Raw genomic sequence first — 15,590 nt, forward strand, 5'->3', positions numbered from 1 at the left:
AGAGGACTCAGAGTATACCTAGTGAGGGGTCGGATAGCAAGACAAAGATACAAATTAAAGGTTTGTCAGCTAGCAGCCCCATGCGTAGATGAGTTCAATGAAAAGGAGGGATAAGAACTGTGTTATCCAGATTGTCGGATGTAGGCCTGACAGATGAAGCTACTAGTGTAGGCAAGATCGTAAGGGGAGCAAGCTGCTCAGAAACTGACTTAGAGTCAGAATCAGGCAAAACACCGGAGAGATCTGGTGACACAAGTCATAATGGTTTACCTTCAGCATCTATCGCACTTGACCCTCTTCAATCACCCTACTTGTCAAGTATGGCCGAGGACTCGCAAAAAAGAAGTATTGAGGAAAATTATACTCCCGATGATACTCCAATACTGTCACTGATATTACAAGCTTTAAAAGACCAGAGGGAAGAGACACAAGAGCTTTTCACCCAAATTAGAGCAGACAATCACAGTATTCAACAATCCCTGAAGGAGGTAACTGGGAAAGTTGGGGTAATGACTTGTGAGATAACAGATTTGCAGTAGAGAGTGGTCTCAACGGAGGAGGTCACTGCCAAAATGGTAAACTTCGCACAGCAACATGATGATCAAATTGCAAGCATGCAACTTCAATTTGAAGATTTGGAAAACAGGCAAAGACAAAACTTAAAATTGTTTGGAATTCCTGAAGGACAAGAGGGCTCAGATTCTAGAATTTTTATTGTGCAAGTGATGCAGAAGGCCTTCCCGGACCTTATAGATTGGGACTGGATTGCCAGATCCAGAGGGCTCAGAGACTCCCTTTGGTGCAGCGCCGTAAAGATGATCGATATCCGAGACCATTTTTGATTTACTTTGGGAACTACCTGTTGCGACAAGCAGTTTCTTTAAAAGCGTGCCCACGAACACCGGTTGCCGTGGGGTCTTTTTCAATTTTTATTCGCTCTGATTTCTGTAAGGCAACTATGGACAGGAGATTGTGGTTGAGGAAGGTAATTGACCCACTAAAGGCTACGGGTGCACACGCATTCCTGCAATACCCTGCCCGTTTGAAGATCATAAGGGGTGGCCAAACGTTTTCTTTCTCTTCTAAATTAGAAGCAAAGGAAATATTATATAAATGGCAGGAAGATGGGGCCGATTAAGGCAAAAATTAAACTAGTAGCTCTCATGCGAAAAGTCTAAATTGGCTTGGGAGAACGGAGAAGCCCCTACTTTTTTTCTTCTTTCTCTATGTATTCAATTGTTTTCTCTCTGGTAGCTAGTATGGGGATCAAGATCTCTGGGTAGCCACCGTGGAGTCAAGGTTCCAGTTAGCTACCATTCCACCTGCAGCAGTAAGAAGGGGATGATTCCTCCTTTAGATTGCAGGGGTGGGTCGAGGGTATAAGGGTGTAGGAGGTGGGGGGTCACAGGGGTGGGTAAAAGGGGAAAAAGTCAACACAACTGTAGGGATAAAGGGAAAAAGCATAATCACTGGTATGAAGGGAAGTTATCAAAAGCTTAAAGCAGAAAAGGCAGCAGAGAGATAGATTTGAGATGGGTGAGATCAAATGTTTATCCTGGAATGTGACTCGTCTCAATAGCAAGATCAAGAGACAATTAGTTGCTGAAGAATTAAAAATGTACATCCCCCACATAGTCATGCTATCGGAAACACACATTTCCTATAAAGATTGAGGTTTTTTAAGACAGTTAGGATTTGAAGTGGTAGTAAGCTCAAACTGTATCTATTCGTGGAGTAGCCATCTTGAAGAATAAACTATTTAGGGCGGAAACATGCAGGACGCTGCCTGATAACGGGGGCAGATGGGCTCAGTCTGAGATAGAGGGTAAAAGGCATGTTTTCTGTTCACTGTATGGCCCTAATACAGATGATCCCACTATAATAAAGGCAGTGACTTTGGAACTACTAAATTGGGAGGGGGAACAGCTGGTGATGGTAGACTAAAATTGTATAATGGACTATGGGATAGACACTACAAGGAGCGGGGCCTTTCAGAGGATGCGGAGGACCCGGGCTGCAATAGGGGAGTTGGGCCGGTTGCATGTAATTAAGGATGTCTGGAGGACCCTTTATCCTAATCTAGCAGGTTATACGTATTACTCCGCTCCTCATAAGCTCCACTCTAGAATTGACATGGCTTGGGTGTCAGATAATATCCTATGGTCTAGTACCATGGAAATCTGCCCAAGGGTTACCTCAGTTCACAATCCCATTCTCCTCTCATTTAAGATCTCCTCCAAGAACAAAAGCCCAAGATCCTTTTCTTTTCCTAGGTATCTATTAATTGAAGAAGAATTTTGGATTCAGACTAGGGCATATCTTAAGGAGTTTTTTAAAGTAAATATAGGGACAGCCTCCCCTATAGTAGTGTGGGATACATTTAAGGCAACAATTAGGGGATTTACTCAGCAATATATTTGGAGGTAAAATAAGGAGCGGAAAAAGGCAATGGAAGCAACTATCGCAGCTATTCGTACGACTGAAAACCAACATATTGAGGCAGTTACCAGAGGTCTTCAAAATATGAAAGAACTAGGCCAAACCCTAGTTGATCTTAGATCAGAATTGAAGAGGACATTTAGGTAGAGAAGTATAATGAAACTTAGCAAATATCGACTCTAACAATATGAGGGTGGTGAAAAAATAGGTAAGATTTTAGCATTCAAGGTCACAGATGACAGGGCTAAGACTACTATTAAGAGGATCAGAGGGAGCAATAATAAACTATACGAACGTCCACACCAGATAATGGTACAATTTGTGGCTTACTGTCAAGAGTTATATACTCCAGAAAATCAGTCAAAACAAGAGGATATATTTAATTACAGTCAAGGTAACCCTCTGTTAAGTGTGGAGGATGAAACATCTAACTCTCTAGCAAGAGATATTACAACAGAAGAAATACAACTGGCAATTAGTTCTTTACCAACAGGTAAAGCATCAGGTGACGACACTGTCCCTTTGGAATTTTATAAGATTTTTATTGGAGAAGAAGGTATGGCCCCTGATTCGTGGAAGGTAACACAAATCATTTTTTCCCTTGGAAAAAAAAATAATTGGCGGATGAGTGTGGGTCATATCGACCGATATCACTCATCAATGCCGACGCAAACATTTCTGCAAAGATTCTTGCGAACCGTTTATCTCCCGTACTACCTAGTCTGGTGTCGCCGCATCAACATGGCTTCATCCAAGGGAGAGACACAACTGCGCATGTAAATATGACTGTCCCTGCTTTTGATGCGGCAAAGGTACGATCGACCCCACTCGGTATGATTTTGTTAGATGCTGAGAGACCATTCGACCGAGTGGGGTGGGATTTTATGTGGGCCAAACCAACAGCTTTTGGTATTAAAGAGCAATTTATAACTTGGATAAAAGCCTTATATGACAAACCTAGTGCCAAATAATGTATGCCGGACTTCAATCAATCATCTTCCCGATTCTTCGGGACACCCATCAAGGGTACCCCTTATCACCACTTTTATTTGCTCTCTATATAGAGCCTTTTGTTTCGAGACTCCAAAACCTGCAGCTAATTTGCCCTTTTCTGTTAGGGGATAATTCTCTTAAAGTCATCGCATATGCCGATAATAACAAAAGAAGCACGGGAGTTCTGGCTGATTGCTGGGTATAAATGAAATATTAATAAAACCCAGGTTCCTTTGAACCATAAATCAGCGTCCCCAGTTCAAGGTTTTGTTCGACTGCTATATATCTGAGTGTTAAGATGGCGGCACAGATTGAAAGAATAATTCCTCTAAATTATGAAACACTGCTAAAGGAGACAGCCAAGTCACTCAAGAGTTGGCACAAACTACCTATAGGCATTATTGGGCGTATAAACATTATAAAAATTAAGATCTTGCCAAAATGTCTTTATTTGTTTAGGTCTATCCCATTGCGGGTGACCTTCTCTTTTTTTAAACGTCTAGATGGGATTTTTAGTAGTTTCATATGGGGCTATAAAAAAGCGAGAAAAGCTTTGGACTTGTTAAAACTCCCCTTCAGTCAAGGAGGTCTTGATTTTCTGGACTTTAAAATGTACTTTTGGTCAGCCTTTTTTGGCCGTCTTCGAAGTCTTAATAATTCTGAGAGGTGTACTTATTTTCATAAATTTATGTTTGGTGAAGAGAGTAAACTGTTTTTGTTTAGAACTAATGACCCGAATTACTATAAAAGTTTGAAATTTAAGACTGCCCAAGATAGTATATCCATATGGCGTGCTATCTCACTTAAATATGATGTGTCACCTTTACATGATAAATTCCTCTTTGGTATAAACCAGGTCTGCCAGGGATATTTCACGATCCTCTAGGTGAACGCTGGATCAGTCATGAGTAACATGCTTAGGTGATCTTAACGATCACAGAGGTTTTATTACTTTTGGGAAAATGCAGATATTGTAGAAAGTGTCAGATAATATGCAGTTCAAATATATGCAGATTCGTGATTATTTTATCAAGTGTTTGAATTTAATGGATATATCTGACTCGGATATAGGGAGTTGCCTACATGATACTAATTAGAAATCCCTGATTAGCAGAGAATACAAAAGTCTTTCCATTCACAGAGTGGATGATTGCCCAAGAATAGCTGACCGTTGGACTGGAGTTATGGGTACACCGGTTTCGGTTAATAGTATATCACACGCACTTAGCAGAATAGCTAGAGTAGTACACTCTTCCAATCTGTGAATGCAACAGTTTTGTACACTATGTTTATTATATTACACTCTGGATCGGATAGCAAAATGGTCACCTACAAATCAGGCTAATGATCGGACAAAATGCCCTAGGTGTGGTCTGCATGCAGCGGACATTAAACATATGTTCGTCACATGTCAAGAACTGTCTCTATTCTGGCAGAAGGTGACTCAGATCTTATCTGAAAAGCTGGGGATCGAAATACCTTTAACGATTATGGAAATAATGATGGGAAGAAGGAACTCGAGATCTGACATTGAAGACCTATTAACCATCCTAATTGTCTGTGCAAGACTGACAATAGCCCGGGTCTGGATATCATCAAAATCTCCCACAGTAATGGATTGGTGGACGTTAGTTAGACAAATATATGGTATGGAGGAAGCACTAGCAAAATCAAAGGGAGCCCACTCTATGCGTAAATTCAATCAAATTTGGTGACCATTGTTCTAAGCTTCAATTTATGATATATGAAATGCATTTGGTTCTTTCATTTATTTTACTTCTCTCCACAAGTAAATTATTTAACTTTATAATTGATTGCTTTTGCGGAATGTAGAAGTCCTGATCATCATGATTCAGTTTATTTATATTGAATCTTTGATCTTTTGTTCTACTTTTGTGTTGATGATAAAAAAAAAACGATATAGCTTAACGCTGCTATGTTGTCCATTTTCTGAAAAAAGCAGCATTGCGCCAAATCTTTGGTCAAACATTTGACTGCGAAGAAGCCTGCCAAAGGTTTTAGGCAGTTCATGTGAATGGACTTTTCGTGAGAATACCATTGTCCTCCTGTGGAGAATTCATCACACCTGGCATCTCAGCCCATGCAGCTGGCATCGGACTCTATCACTGTCTTGAAGGGAGACGAATATCCCCCAACCGTTCCATGCCTCCATGTGGGCTAACCAACACTGAAGTTCCTCTTTGGCTTCCTCTGACAGAGGTACTACTTGAGAGTACGTAAGTCCCTTCCAAAAAAGGAAGGCTTTGAGCTGCTGAAGTGCTTGATAGTGAAGAGGCCCCTGGAATATGGCCTGGATTGAGGACAATAGTAGTCCCACTACCTGGGAAATTTTCTGAGATAGGTGGACCGCTTGGATACCATCTGTTGTAGTTTGTGCCTGATCTTGTTGACTTTCCGAAAAAGAAGGCTGAGAGTAGCTTGAACTAAATTCACCACAAATCCAAAAAACACTAGCTTTTATGTGGGAACCAGAATCGACTTTGTTGGGTTGATAATGAAGCCCAGGGACCCCAAAAAGGGAGAGCGCCTTTGTGGAGGTGTACGGCGATAGTCTGTGGACACTGGTCTAGGAGAAGGGTGTCGTCCTTAAACACAATAAGCTGTATGCCCCGGGCTCTGAGGTACTCGTCCACAGGCGCATCACCTTGATGAAGCATCATGGGATGACACCAGATGGGGAGGATCGTGAACTCAAAAGTTTGCCCCGCCATTGGAATTTGAGGAAATGGTGATGTGGTGGGAGGATAGGGATGGTGAGGTATGCGTCCTTTAGATCGAAATGTACCATCCAGTCGTTTTGTTTAAGGAGATCTCTTAGGAGGTGGATGCCCACTGTTTTGAAGTGTCGGACCAACCATACATTTAACTCCTTTAGGTTGATGACAGGGCACTGTCCGCCATCCCTCTTTTGCATGAGGAATATATTGCTGAGGAGCGGATGAAACAGTAGGGATGGGGAGACGTTTCCACAGTGGTGGTTTTGGTGATCAGTTCTGCTACGTCCGCGTCTACAAGCGCGGCATCTGTTGCCAAGAATAGCTGCGAGTTAGGAGGAACCTGTTGGGACGGTGAACCATAGTATTCTATATGGAAACCTTGTACGCTTTTAAGAACCCATAAGTCTGAGATAATTGCCCAGTAGTGTATAAAGTTTTGCAGTCAACCCCGCAGGTGCACACCAGAAAACTCACCTTGATGAGATTTGTGGTTGCCCCTTCTCTGTGGCCTCCTCTGGAACCCCTATATTGTGTGTACCCTCTGGTGGGGTAGAAACTGCCGAAGTGGGAGAGATCCTGCCATTGTCCTTGACCACCACCATAGCCTCTACTGGGAGCCTACGTCTGTGTTTGGCCTGCCGAGCAGGCCCGGTGAAAACCCGGGGCGTAAAGATCCTTGTAATAGAGACCTCAGCCCTGTTCATGGAGTTGAAAGTTTCCACGAATTTACCCGGTTCCCGGATAAATGGATAAATGGGTCACCAAATAGCCCTTCCTGCGCTATTAGGCCCACCTCTGAGGTAGTGAGTTCCCCCAACTTGGGTTAAATTTTTATAAGTAGTGAGCTGCGCCTCCCAGTTGATAGTGTACAGTTCGCATTGCCCTAAAAAATAATGGCCCTTTGGGCCCACCCCAATAGCAACTCTGGACATATTAGGCTTCCGGACACCTTTGCATCTTCCGCCATATCCAGAATTCGTGTCAGTGGACCGGAGAGGTCCAGAAGTTTACCTGGCAAGCCCGCCTCAACCTATCGATGTCTTTCTTTTTATCTTTAATATACTTGGTCAGAAAGGTGGCCACGTGAACATCATTTTCTGGTGTTAATGCCACCTTATTGCCCAGATATAGATGACGGACATCTGCTCATAGGCAGCTACAGACTTCCTTATCTAAAGGTTTGCGCAATCTCCCTGCTACGTAAGCCACAACCTTGTTGACTGGGAGCCACTCATTTCATTTCAAAGAACTTTATTCGGTTTTACATATGTTAAAAACCATAAAAGTTACATTACAACAATGGACATAAAACAAGTTAAAAAAATAGTGTAACATGATCATAACCACACATTTTATCAAATTAATTTCACTTACACAGATTGACAAGATAAAAACTGTCAGGTCTCTCTGCAGTTTCTGAATTTTAAAGCTGATTTGAGAAAACCAACCACGTATAAAGTGCTTTCAGGTTTTACCATTTGCAGATAGCAGAGGGCGGGGCGGACCTGGTTAAAATTACATTTTTTTAGTAGGGGTTTCAAAAAGAACCTCCGGGGAACAATATAAAGAGGACAAATAAATAAAAAGTGCACCATATCCTGCGGAGACATGTTGTCGCAGCCGCAGGGAGGTAACACCTGGCCTCTATGGGATCCCCTCGGTACAGCTAATAATAAATGGAAGTAGTCCAGCCGGAACCTTGTTAATAAAAACCGCTCGTGACTTGTTATGGGCCATGATAGATATGGCTCCATTAGGGGTGTGGTTTTGAGTATTGCAAATTTGCGTATGCTGGGTTTTACCAGTTTCACACCATTTCTGTTTATTTTTTTCCGTAATAAAAAGTTTTTTTTAACAATCTCAACATCAGCGGTAACAATTGAATCAGGATTTGAAAAAAGGTCCGGACGCCCCAGCTCGGTAAAACAACTTTTTAGATATTTAGACCATGGTATGTCGAGCATATGGTCCATAGACAACACTTCTCTCAGCAGCTGATGGTTAAGGGCCAGGTCTTTGTTTAGCCATCACTTTAGCCAGAATAATAAAGGCCGTAGTGCTATAGTATCGCCAATAAAGGGTAACCCAGTTTCCTCGTGAACTATTAGGTTAGAGGTTCACTTTAAGACGCTGTTTTCGGCCACCCCGATACATTCGGCTGGTACATACCCCCATAATTCACTGCCATAACTACCCAGTGCAACACTTTTTGCCTGGTAGATCTTCAACAGTGCGGCTACTGGACATTTGCCCATTTTAGTCGCAAAGTTGAATATTGCTGAGTTGGCCCGAATTATCTCCCCTCTTTTCCTTTGTACCAACGGGACCCATTTTAACTCATCGTCGAATAAGACTCCCAGGTAAGAAAATGATGTGGTCAGGGGAACTTTCTCTGCATTTACCACAAATGGATACTGTTTCTTGGGGCGCTCCCCTATCTGCATAATATAAGATTTGGTGTTATTAATGGCAAGATCACGATCAGCCATAAAACCATGGAAAGCATTCAGTAGGGACTGTAGACCTCTGGCAGTTCTCAACAAGAGGACGGTATTGTCTGCATATAGCAAGACGGGCAAACCCCTACGCCCAACATAAGGAAAATCAACACCGGTCTTAACCAGAAATGCATCCAGCTCGTTAATGTACAAATTAAAAAGGAAGGGGGCCAAAATACAGCCCTGCCTCACTCCTCTCTCAACGGAAAAGTCCCTGGATACCTTAAGATCTAGCGAATACCTAACTTTTGCCTTAGTATCCTTGTGAAGGTCCCTCACAAAGTTGACCAGAGAAGGCTCCACCTCCATGGCGCCCATGAGATCCCATAGTTGCCCCTGGTTTACACAATCGAACCCGGAGGAAAGATCAATGAACGCCATGCAATGTACTGCTGGGTAGTGCTTACTGGAGTGTGCACTGTATTGTAAGCCACCACTTGCTCCAACGCTATTGCCTGTTACTTTGTTTTCTTCTCATTCTTCTTCTTTCACACTTGGTACAGGATTGTGCCCTTGTTTCAACTTTTCAGTGCTCTTATTCTTGTTTAATCCTTTGCATTTATTTTAATAAAAATTCCATTGTCCGGCTGGGCATTGGAAGACTACCCATAGTACTTATTCAAGTCTATGCGAAAATGTTTTCACTATCAAGTGTTCGGCTAAGGACCTATGTCCTGTGTTGTTCAAAGCATTATAGAAATTAATCAGAAGCAGCTTCACATTCCCTCACTTCAAAATAACTGCTTGAATGTTGGGTTTAAGGCTGGGTATAAAATTGATTACGCATTTCAGGGCTAAAGTGGTATATATGACCAGTCCACCTTTAGCTCTGCCACTAGATGAATGTACGGCCGGCACGAAGAAAGCTTTATAGCCCTCTAAAAAAAGGTCACAATCCACCAGCCAGGTCTCCTGTAGGCAAATCACGGGGAATATCCTGATAAACTCTATCCATTTGGGGTCTTGAAATTTCCCTGCCAGCCCAGCAATATTCCAAGAGATTACATTGTGGACTCCTTTATTACCTGAGACTACAGCAGGGACAATTTTTGGACTCTCAATATGGACAGCAGTATAATCCCCAACCCAAGACTCTCCTGCACGGCTTTCTCTTATATGTTGGAAGTTAGAAGGAGGCATGAGCTCTTCAAACACTGTAGGTGTATTTAGTCAGTCGCAATCCTCTAATGAAGAAAGAGCTGCAAATCTATTGCGCTTTGAAGAAATGGGTAAGGGGTAAAAATTCCCCTGAAGACCGCGGTTGACTGTATGAGAGATCTGGTGGCTAGCTCTGGTATGTGCTGGTGGGCCATGTAAATGCCAACTGGTATGTGAGGATAGGATGTTACTATCTGGGCACTCAGGTTGATAAAAGAAACCCAGGGGGAGGATCTGAATTCCAGTACCAGTATTGGGTAAACCAGATCTGGTTCCTCTAAATAACCTCTCAACAATCATGCGGTCATTTAAATTTACAACAATACAATCCCCCCTCCTGGCTTTCTTTAGTTTTTCACCCATCCCACACGACGTGCCATTATGATGTTACGATCTATTGCTGGGCCCACTGATGTATTGTTACAAAGCCAGTGGGTCACCTTGTTCTTAAGCTGGGAGTATGCTTCCGTGGTACCGTGGGGAAGGGGCGGCACATTCCCCAAGATTACCACCAATGGAGTAGATTGAGGAGGTAGATCTAATACTGAAGAATTAGCGACATCGGTAAGCATATCACTCTGTTTCCTACTACTGTCGTTCCTAGGACCCTGGGATGTGTGATTGGAGTTTGTCATTGGGGGAGGCCTATTGGATGTAGAACACTCGGTAGTACCCCCCATCGGCCTTGTTGATAACCCGTTGCCCAGGTTCCCCCCTTAGAAGCCCTGGGATTAGGTGAAGTGTTGATATTATGACCGCCTGAGGGGTGTGTTGGATCAGCTGGATAGATAGGCTTACTTGTCAAGCTGCTTGTAGTGGCCAATGGGCAAGATGACACCTGTTGCCTAGTTAGCCCAGCAAGACTACGCTCAATATCCTTTAACTTAGATATGATTGGAGCCAGATTTTCCTCCAACACAGAACTCAATAGAGATTTAAAGGTATCCATAGTTGTTTTATCTCCCTCGCAAATCCCCCCTGATCTGGTAATTAAAATTGGTGAGTCATTAGGTTTGGATTTTTTTGCTTGGCCCATGGTATCTTTACTTTTTCTCTTACGACTGACTGCCAAGCTACCCACTACCTTTGAAGAGAGAAGGGGACTAGGACATTTTAGAAGCTCGTGAATTTTATCAGTGTTCTTATCTCCGTGACGTCCCTCTCCTATAGTGGCCACGTTCCCAGACCCTTTCTGCTAACAATAGTTATCGCTGGTGACAAAGGCTTTGGTAATACCCTTCCCATGGCTTCAGGTGAGTGAAATTGTGGGTCCGCAACCAGTATTTCTTTATCTATATCCGAACAATCTTGGGTATCCTCTAGTTCTTCCAACATGACGTTATGGCTATTATTAACAGGGCCTACCCAAGGTTGGTGAAGAGAACCGACTGGCGATCTGGAAAGGCGCCTATTCACCAGTGTGATCTCTTTATCAATAACTAAGGCAGCCCTAGATAGAAAAGCTTCCATTGTTGTTATAGTGGTTTTTGTTGCGGCTATTGACCCTTGTGCCGCTGGCTGTGTCTTCCTTCTAACCATGATTACTAGCTTATAGGCCGTTGAAAGTCAGTTACTATAGAGTGGTTGACTCAGTTGATATACCAGACAAATAACTAAACAATATACAAAAGTATACTAAAGGTGCAAACAGGTTAAAATGCAACACATGGATAGATAACCAACCATATGGAGGACACCAGTCTTGTACGGTAGTAAAAGCAGAACCAAAAGATGTTATGGACTGGACAACAGTACCTTGGTTCCTGGGCCTCAATGTTAGATTTCTGGCCCAGCCCTGCCTTTTCCTGGCTTTGACGGGCGCGGACAGGCCTGCCCTTGGCCGCGCTGCGGGAGGCGCCCGGTTGTTTTAAGCACCTCCGGGCGCTGTAGGATGACGTGAGCAGGGGGTGCCACATGGGGCTGCTGGGAGTTGAAGTCCCCTGTTGTCCAGCAACTATCCCCTGCTACGGCGTGGCAAACAGTTAGCAGAACCGCCCCAGCAGGTTGAGCGGCGGGTTTTAGGGCAGGTGGACCAATTTCCTTGACCTCCAGTCTAGTCTACTCAAATTCTTTAGAAGAATCAGATTAAGACATTTCTTTGCGGATAAATCTGATGACACTACCATCACCCAATCCCCCTTCCGCCCACCCTCCCTTCCCAGTCCAAACCACGCCCCCCTCTCACGCCGTCATCCACCCTGTTCTCTGCCTGGCTCCGCCTGAATGCGGAAGCAATCACCGCTTCACTCACGGTCTCCCACACCGAACGACCGGCTTCGTTCCTGCATGGCGCGAGCTACTTAAGGTCAGTACCCTTCGGGCTCCCCTTCCAGGTTGCCCTCCTGCCTCCCTGTTGATCGGAATAACTTGATTTTGATAACCCGATCCCCCGTCTCTTTCACAGAACTCCCGCCCACCAGACCACAGGCTTCGTTCCTGCACGGCGTGAGGATACAAAGGTCCGTGCCCGCCGGGCTTTCTGTATCAATGCTACCCTCGGCCTCCGATCGGACGTACACTAATTTTATTGCCCGATCCCCTCTCTCCCTCATAGGACTCGCGCCGTTTCACGGCGAACTGAACCGGCCGCCAGGGGCTCATTGCTGGTTAGTAACATGAGTTTATTCACGCTATGACTATCTAATTGAACATCCATGTATACTCAGCCCATGATACTTTCTATTTCCATCACAGTGCCCCCACGCAGATTGGAAATAATTTCTGACGACCTTCCCCGGTCGCATACCACACCGGTAATCCCCAGGTAATTATTGTTCCTCTCCTCTCCCCTCCGTCCCCGTCCCTTGTTCACTGTCTTGATACACTCTTGTTCCTTTGCAGCACGCCCTAAATTGAACAACCTTGTCCTGATGACGATCCTGATTTACTTGGATCGAAACGCCGTCGACTCCACAGCTTATTAATTGGCGTACTCGTCCAATCGTGGTTCACATAATGGAAATAAATCATCTTAATCTGTGATATTACTCAGTCACATGATTTGAACCACTCACTGTTTATATTATTTACCAGAGTCACAGTGCGCCGTTTTCATGCTGTTGACCCTTGCACTTGCGTCGCCACTTCCACCACAGTCACTTTTTCTAGAGCACCAAGTCTGTTTTGGTTGTCATTTAATTCATTTTATGCAGTGCTGCCACTAACTGTATATTACCGACCAAGAAATAATTATAATAGAAGATGATTGAATATCTTGATTTAAAAACAAAATGAGTGTTCTCCTTTTCTCCCCTGCTTGCAATGCGATGTGCATGCCTGAATAATTGACTTTATTAATTTTACCTATTGGGACATTGTTTTTTATGTATACAGATGAATAGGCAGGCAGTTGTCTTATTGGGGTCTCCTAATGTATTTATAAGGACTTTCCATGCCATGAGAGCGCAATGTACATGTTGGGGTCTCCCAAGCAGTTATGATGGTCTCTAAGGCCAATGTGACACAGTGCTAACCTCCCAGGACACCACACACCCAATTATATGCAGAGTAAAGGCCCACCTGGGCCTGTGTCCCACAGTAATAAGTGAGCGCTTAATATAGCGCGCTTGCCCAGAGCGCAGCAAATGTGTAATTGCGGACCCCCATCGGTATTCTACGCTCCAGGCCTGAGGGGCAACACTTCAGTCGCAAGACTCCCGGCTACTGTGCTCTTGTCCAGCTCTGTAATGGAATGAACGAGCCGGTTGGGAGTAGCAATGCACTAGATTCATATCCTGAGCCATGCGTCACCCTCTTTTGGCTTGAGGACCACATAGCGTGTGGCTCTCACCATGCAGCGCCAGATCAAGGCAAGAACTGGCTGCCCAGGAGTGACAAACGATCCCACGGTCATGCTGGAAGAAAACAAGCAATTAGCATTAATACTATACACGGCAAAGGCAATAACTCTGTCAACATGCAGTAAAAAAACACAAGCGATAACATGGCCCAGAGGCTGAAGGGACTTATCTTGGCTGCTGAAGCAGCGAAGAAAGAGGAGGCAGTAAGAGGAACGATGAACTATAAATGGATCCCTGGTTATGGATTGGACAATTTACTGTTTGACTTTTTCCTAAGGTTTCTTGGGAAATTAAGTCCTGTTATATGGTTTTGATAATGGCAGCTGAAATATGTGAAAAGTGAAGAAAGTTCAGGCATAATCCTCGCCTCCGATCCTGATTAGAAACATTTTTTTTTTTAATGAAAATACAACATTGAAATAATGTAAGATCCCATTTTAGTAGCAAGTATAAACAATTCCAACTTAATTGATTTTATAGTAATGCAGCTTTTATTATTGAACACACATTGTTTACATTTAATGCATGTTTTGACTGTGCAGTCATCTTATTTTTACATTTTAATATGTTTTTGCAATACTTTACTGTGTTTTCACAGGACATTCCTTCTATTTCCCACTTATGCTTCTTAATCAGTTTGATTTCCAGGTTTATTATGTCGCAACCTAATGACAGTAGGTACCATCAGTGGGAAAATAAACCTTGAGTTAATTAATTATTTTATTTTTTTAGGATGAAGGACGTGGTCAAGGCTTCACTGATGGTTCTTACCAAAGTAAACAGCTTTTCAAGTGCGACGAAGAGTGTGGAGTTTTTGTTGCATTGGACAAACTTGAGTTGTATGACGAAGAAGATGATGACCTGGAGATTGACTATGCATCCCCCATAGACCCTTTACAGGCTGAAGTACCACCTTTGGATATCAACTCCAGGGTTTCTTTGAAAATTGGAGAAGGAATGGAATTTGGCACAGTCATTTTCTGTGACGTCTTACCTGGAAAGGAAAGTTTGGGGTTCTTTGTCGGAGTGGATATGGTGAGATACTTTCATTTTTTTTCTGTTGCCTTTGTTTGCAAAAAATACTTTTGAAGGCATTTAAAAATGCTGCTCCCAACCCATACAGTTGCACGTTAATGAAAAAGGAGCTTTTGGCTCCCATTGTTTCTGATGTCCGTGAAGCCTACCTTTGTTTCAGTAGGTGTACGGGAGGCCCGTGTACTTAGTTTTAAATGAAGGGGGTCTTCAAGGTTATTTGTTTGAAGGTTAATTTGTACTGTTTACAGTGTCATACCAGAACTCTTTTTGCTTTGAGGTGAACGTACATTGTGTTATTTTGCCCAAGGCATAGGATATTTATTGCAAGTCAAAGGTGATTAGAAAACACATTTTAACCAGCACCTGCCTCAGTCACGTAGAAATAGTCCAAAACAGAAAATAGACTAGACTGTCTCCCTCGTGTGCGTAACCACATCCTCTCCGTTTTCAAGTCCAATAAAAATGCTCTTTCCAAAACGTCACATTTTAGTTTGGGTAGAGGCTGATATTAAAACGTGTGTTTTAAGAGATGCAAACATTTAAAGAAAATTTTAGGTGAGAGTGTATAATCCAAGAAAGACACCTAGTCACACACTACCGTAATAATATGGTCTCTTTATATTCATTGATGGGTCATTTGCTTAGTGTTACACGCAGTTAGCAATTTAAAAGAATTTGCACTAGCCCAGAATTTGTTTTTTTTCTAATAATACAACACCTCTTTAAGAACAGATGTTGAATGGGTAACGCATTCTTAATAGAACATGTTCAAAATAAAAGCTACACCAAATGGGATGATGGACGGAGTGTTGAACATTGCAAGCACTCACTCCCAGTCAACTGATCTGGGTTTAATCCATTATCATTCTTTAAGCTCACTCCGCCACTCCAGTTCAGAAATGGCCGTATGCAAATCAGTCTGAATCTCT

General features: G+C 43.1%; 1 protein-coding gene across 4 annotated transcripts in view; it reads left to right on the plus strand.

Annotated features, from left to right (window-relative positions):
• CYLD (CYLD lysine 63 deubiquitinase) overlaps positions 1-15,590 on the plus strand; it is a 491,869-nt gene that overhangs the window by 125,394 nt on the left and 350,885 nt on the right. For all 4 annotated transcript variants that reach the window (XM_078670509.1, XM_078670506.1, XM_078670508.1 and 1 more), the window contains one exon: positions 14,359-14,661. In XM_078670509.1, the coding sequence (XP_078526635.1) occupies positions 14,359-14,661 (303 nt within the window). The remainder of the gene's footprint in view (positions 1-14,358; positions 14,662-15,590) is intronic.

This window comes from Lissotriton helveticus, chromosome 12 (genome assembly GCF_964261635.1).
Source record: "Lissotriton helveticus chromosome 12, aLisHel1.1, whole genome shotgun sequence".
NCBI classification, from domain to species: Eukaryota; Metazoa; Chordata; class Amphibia; order Caudata; family Salamandridae; genus Lissotriton; species Lissotriton helveticus.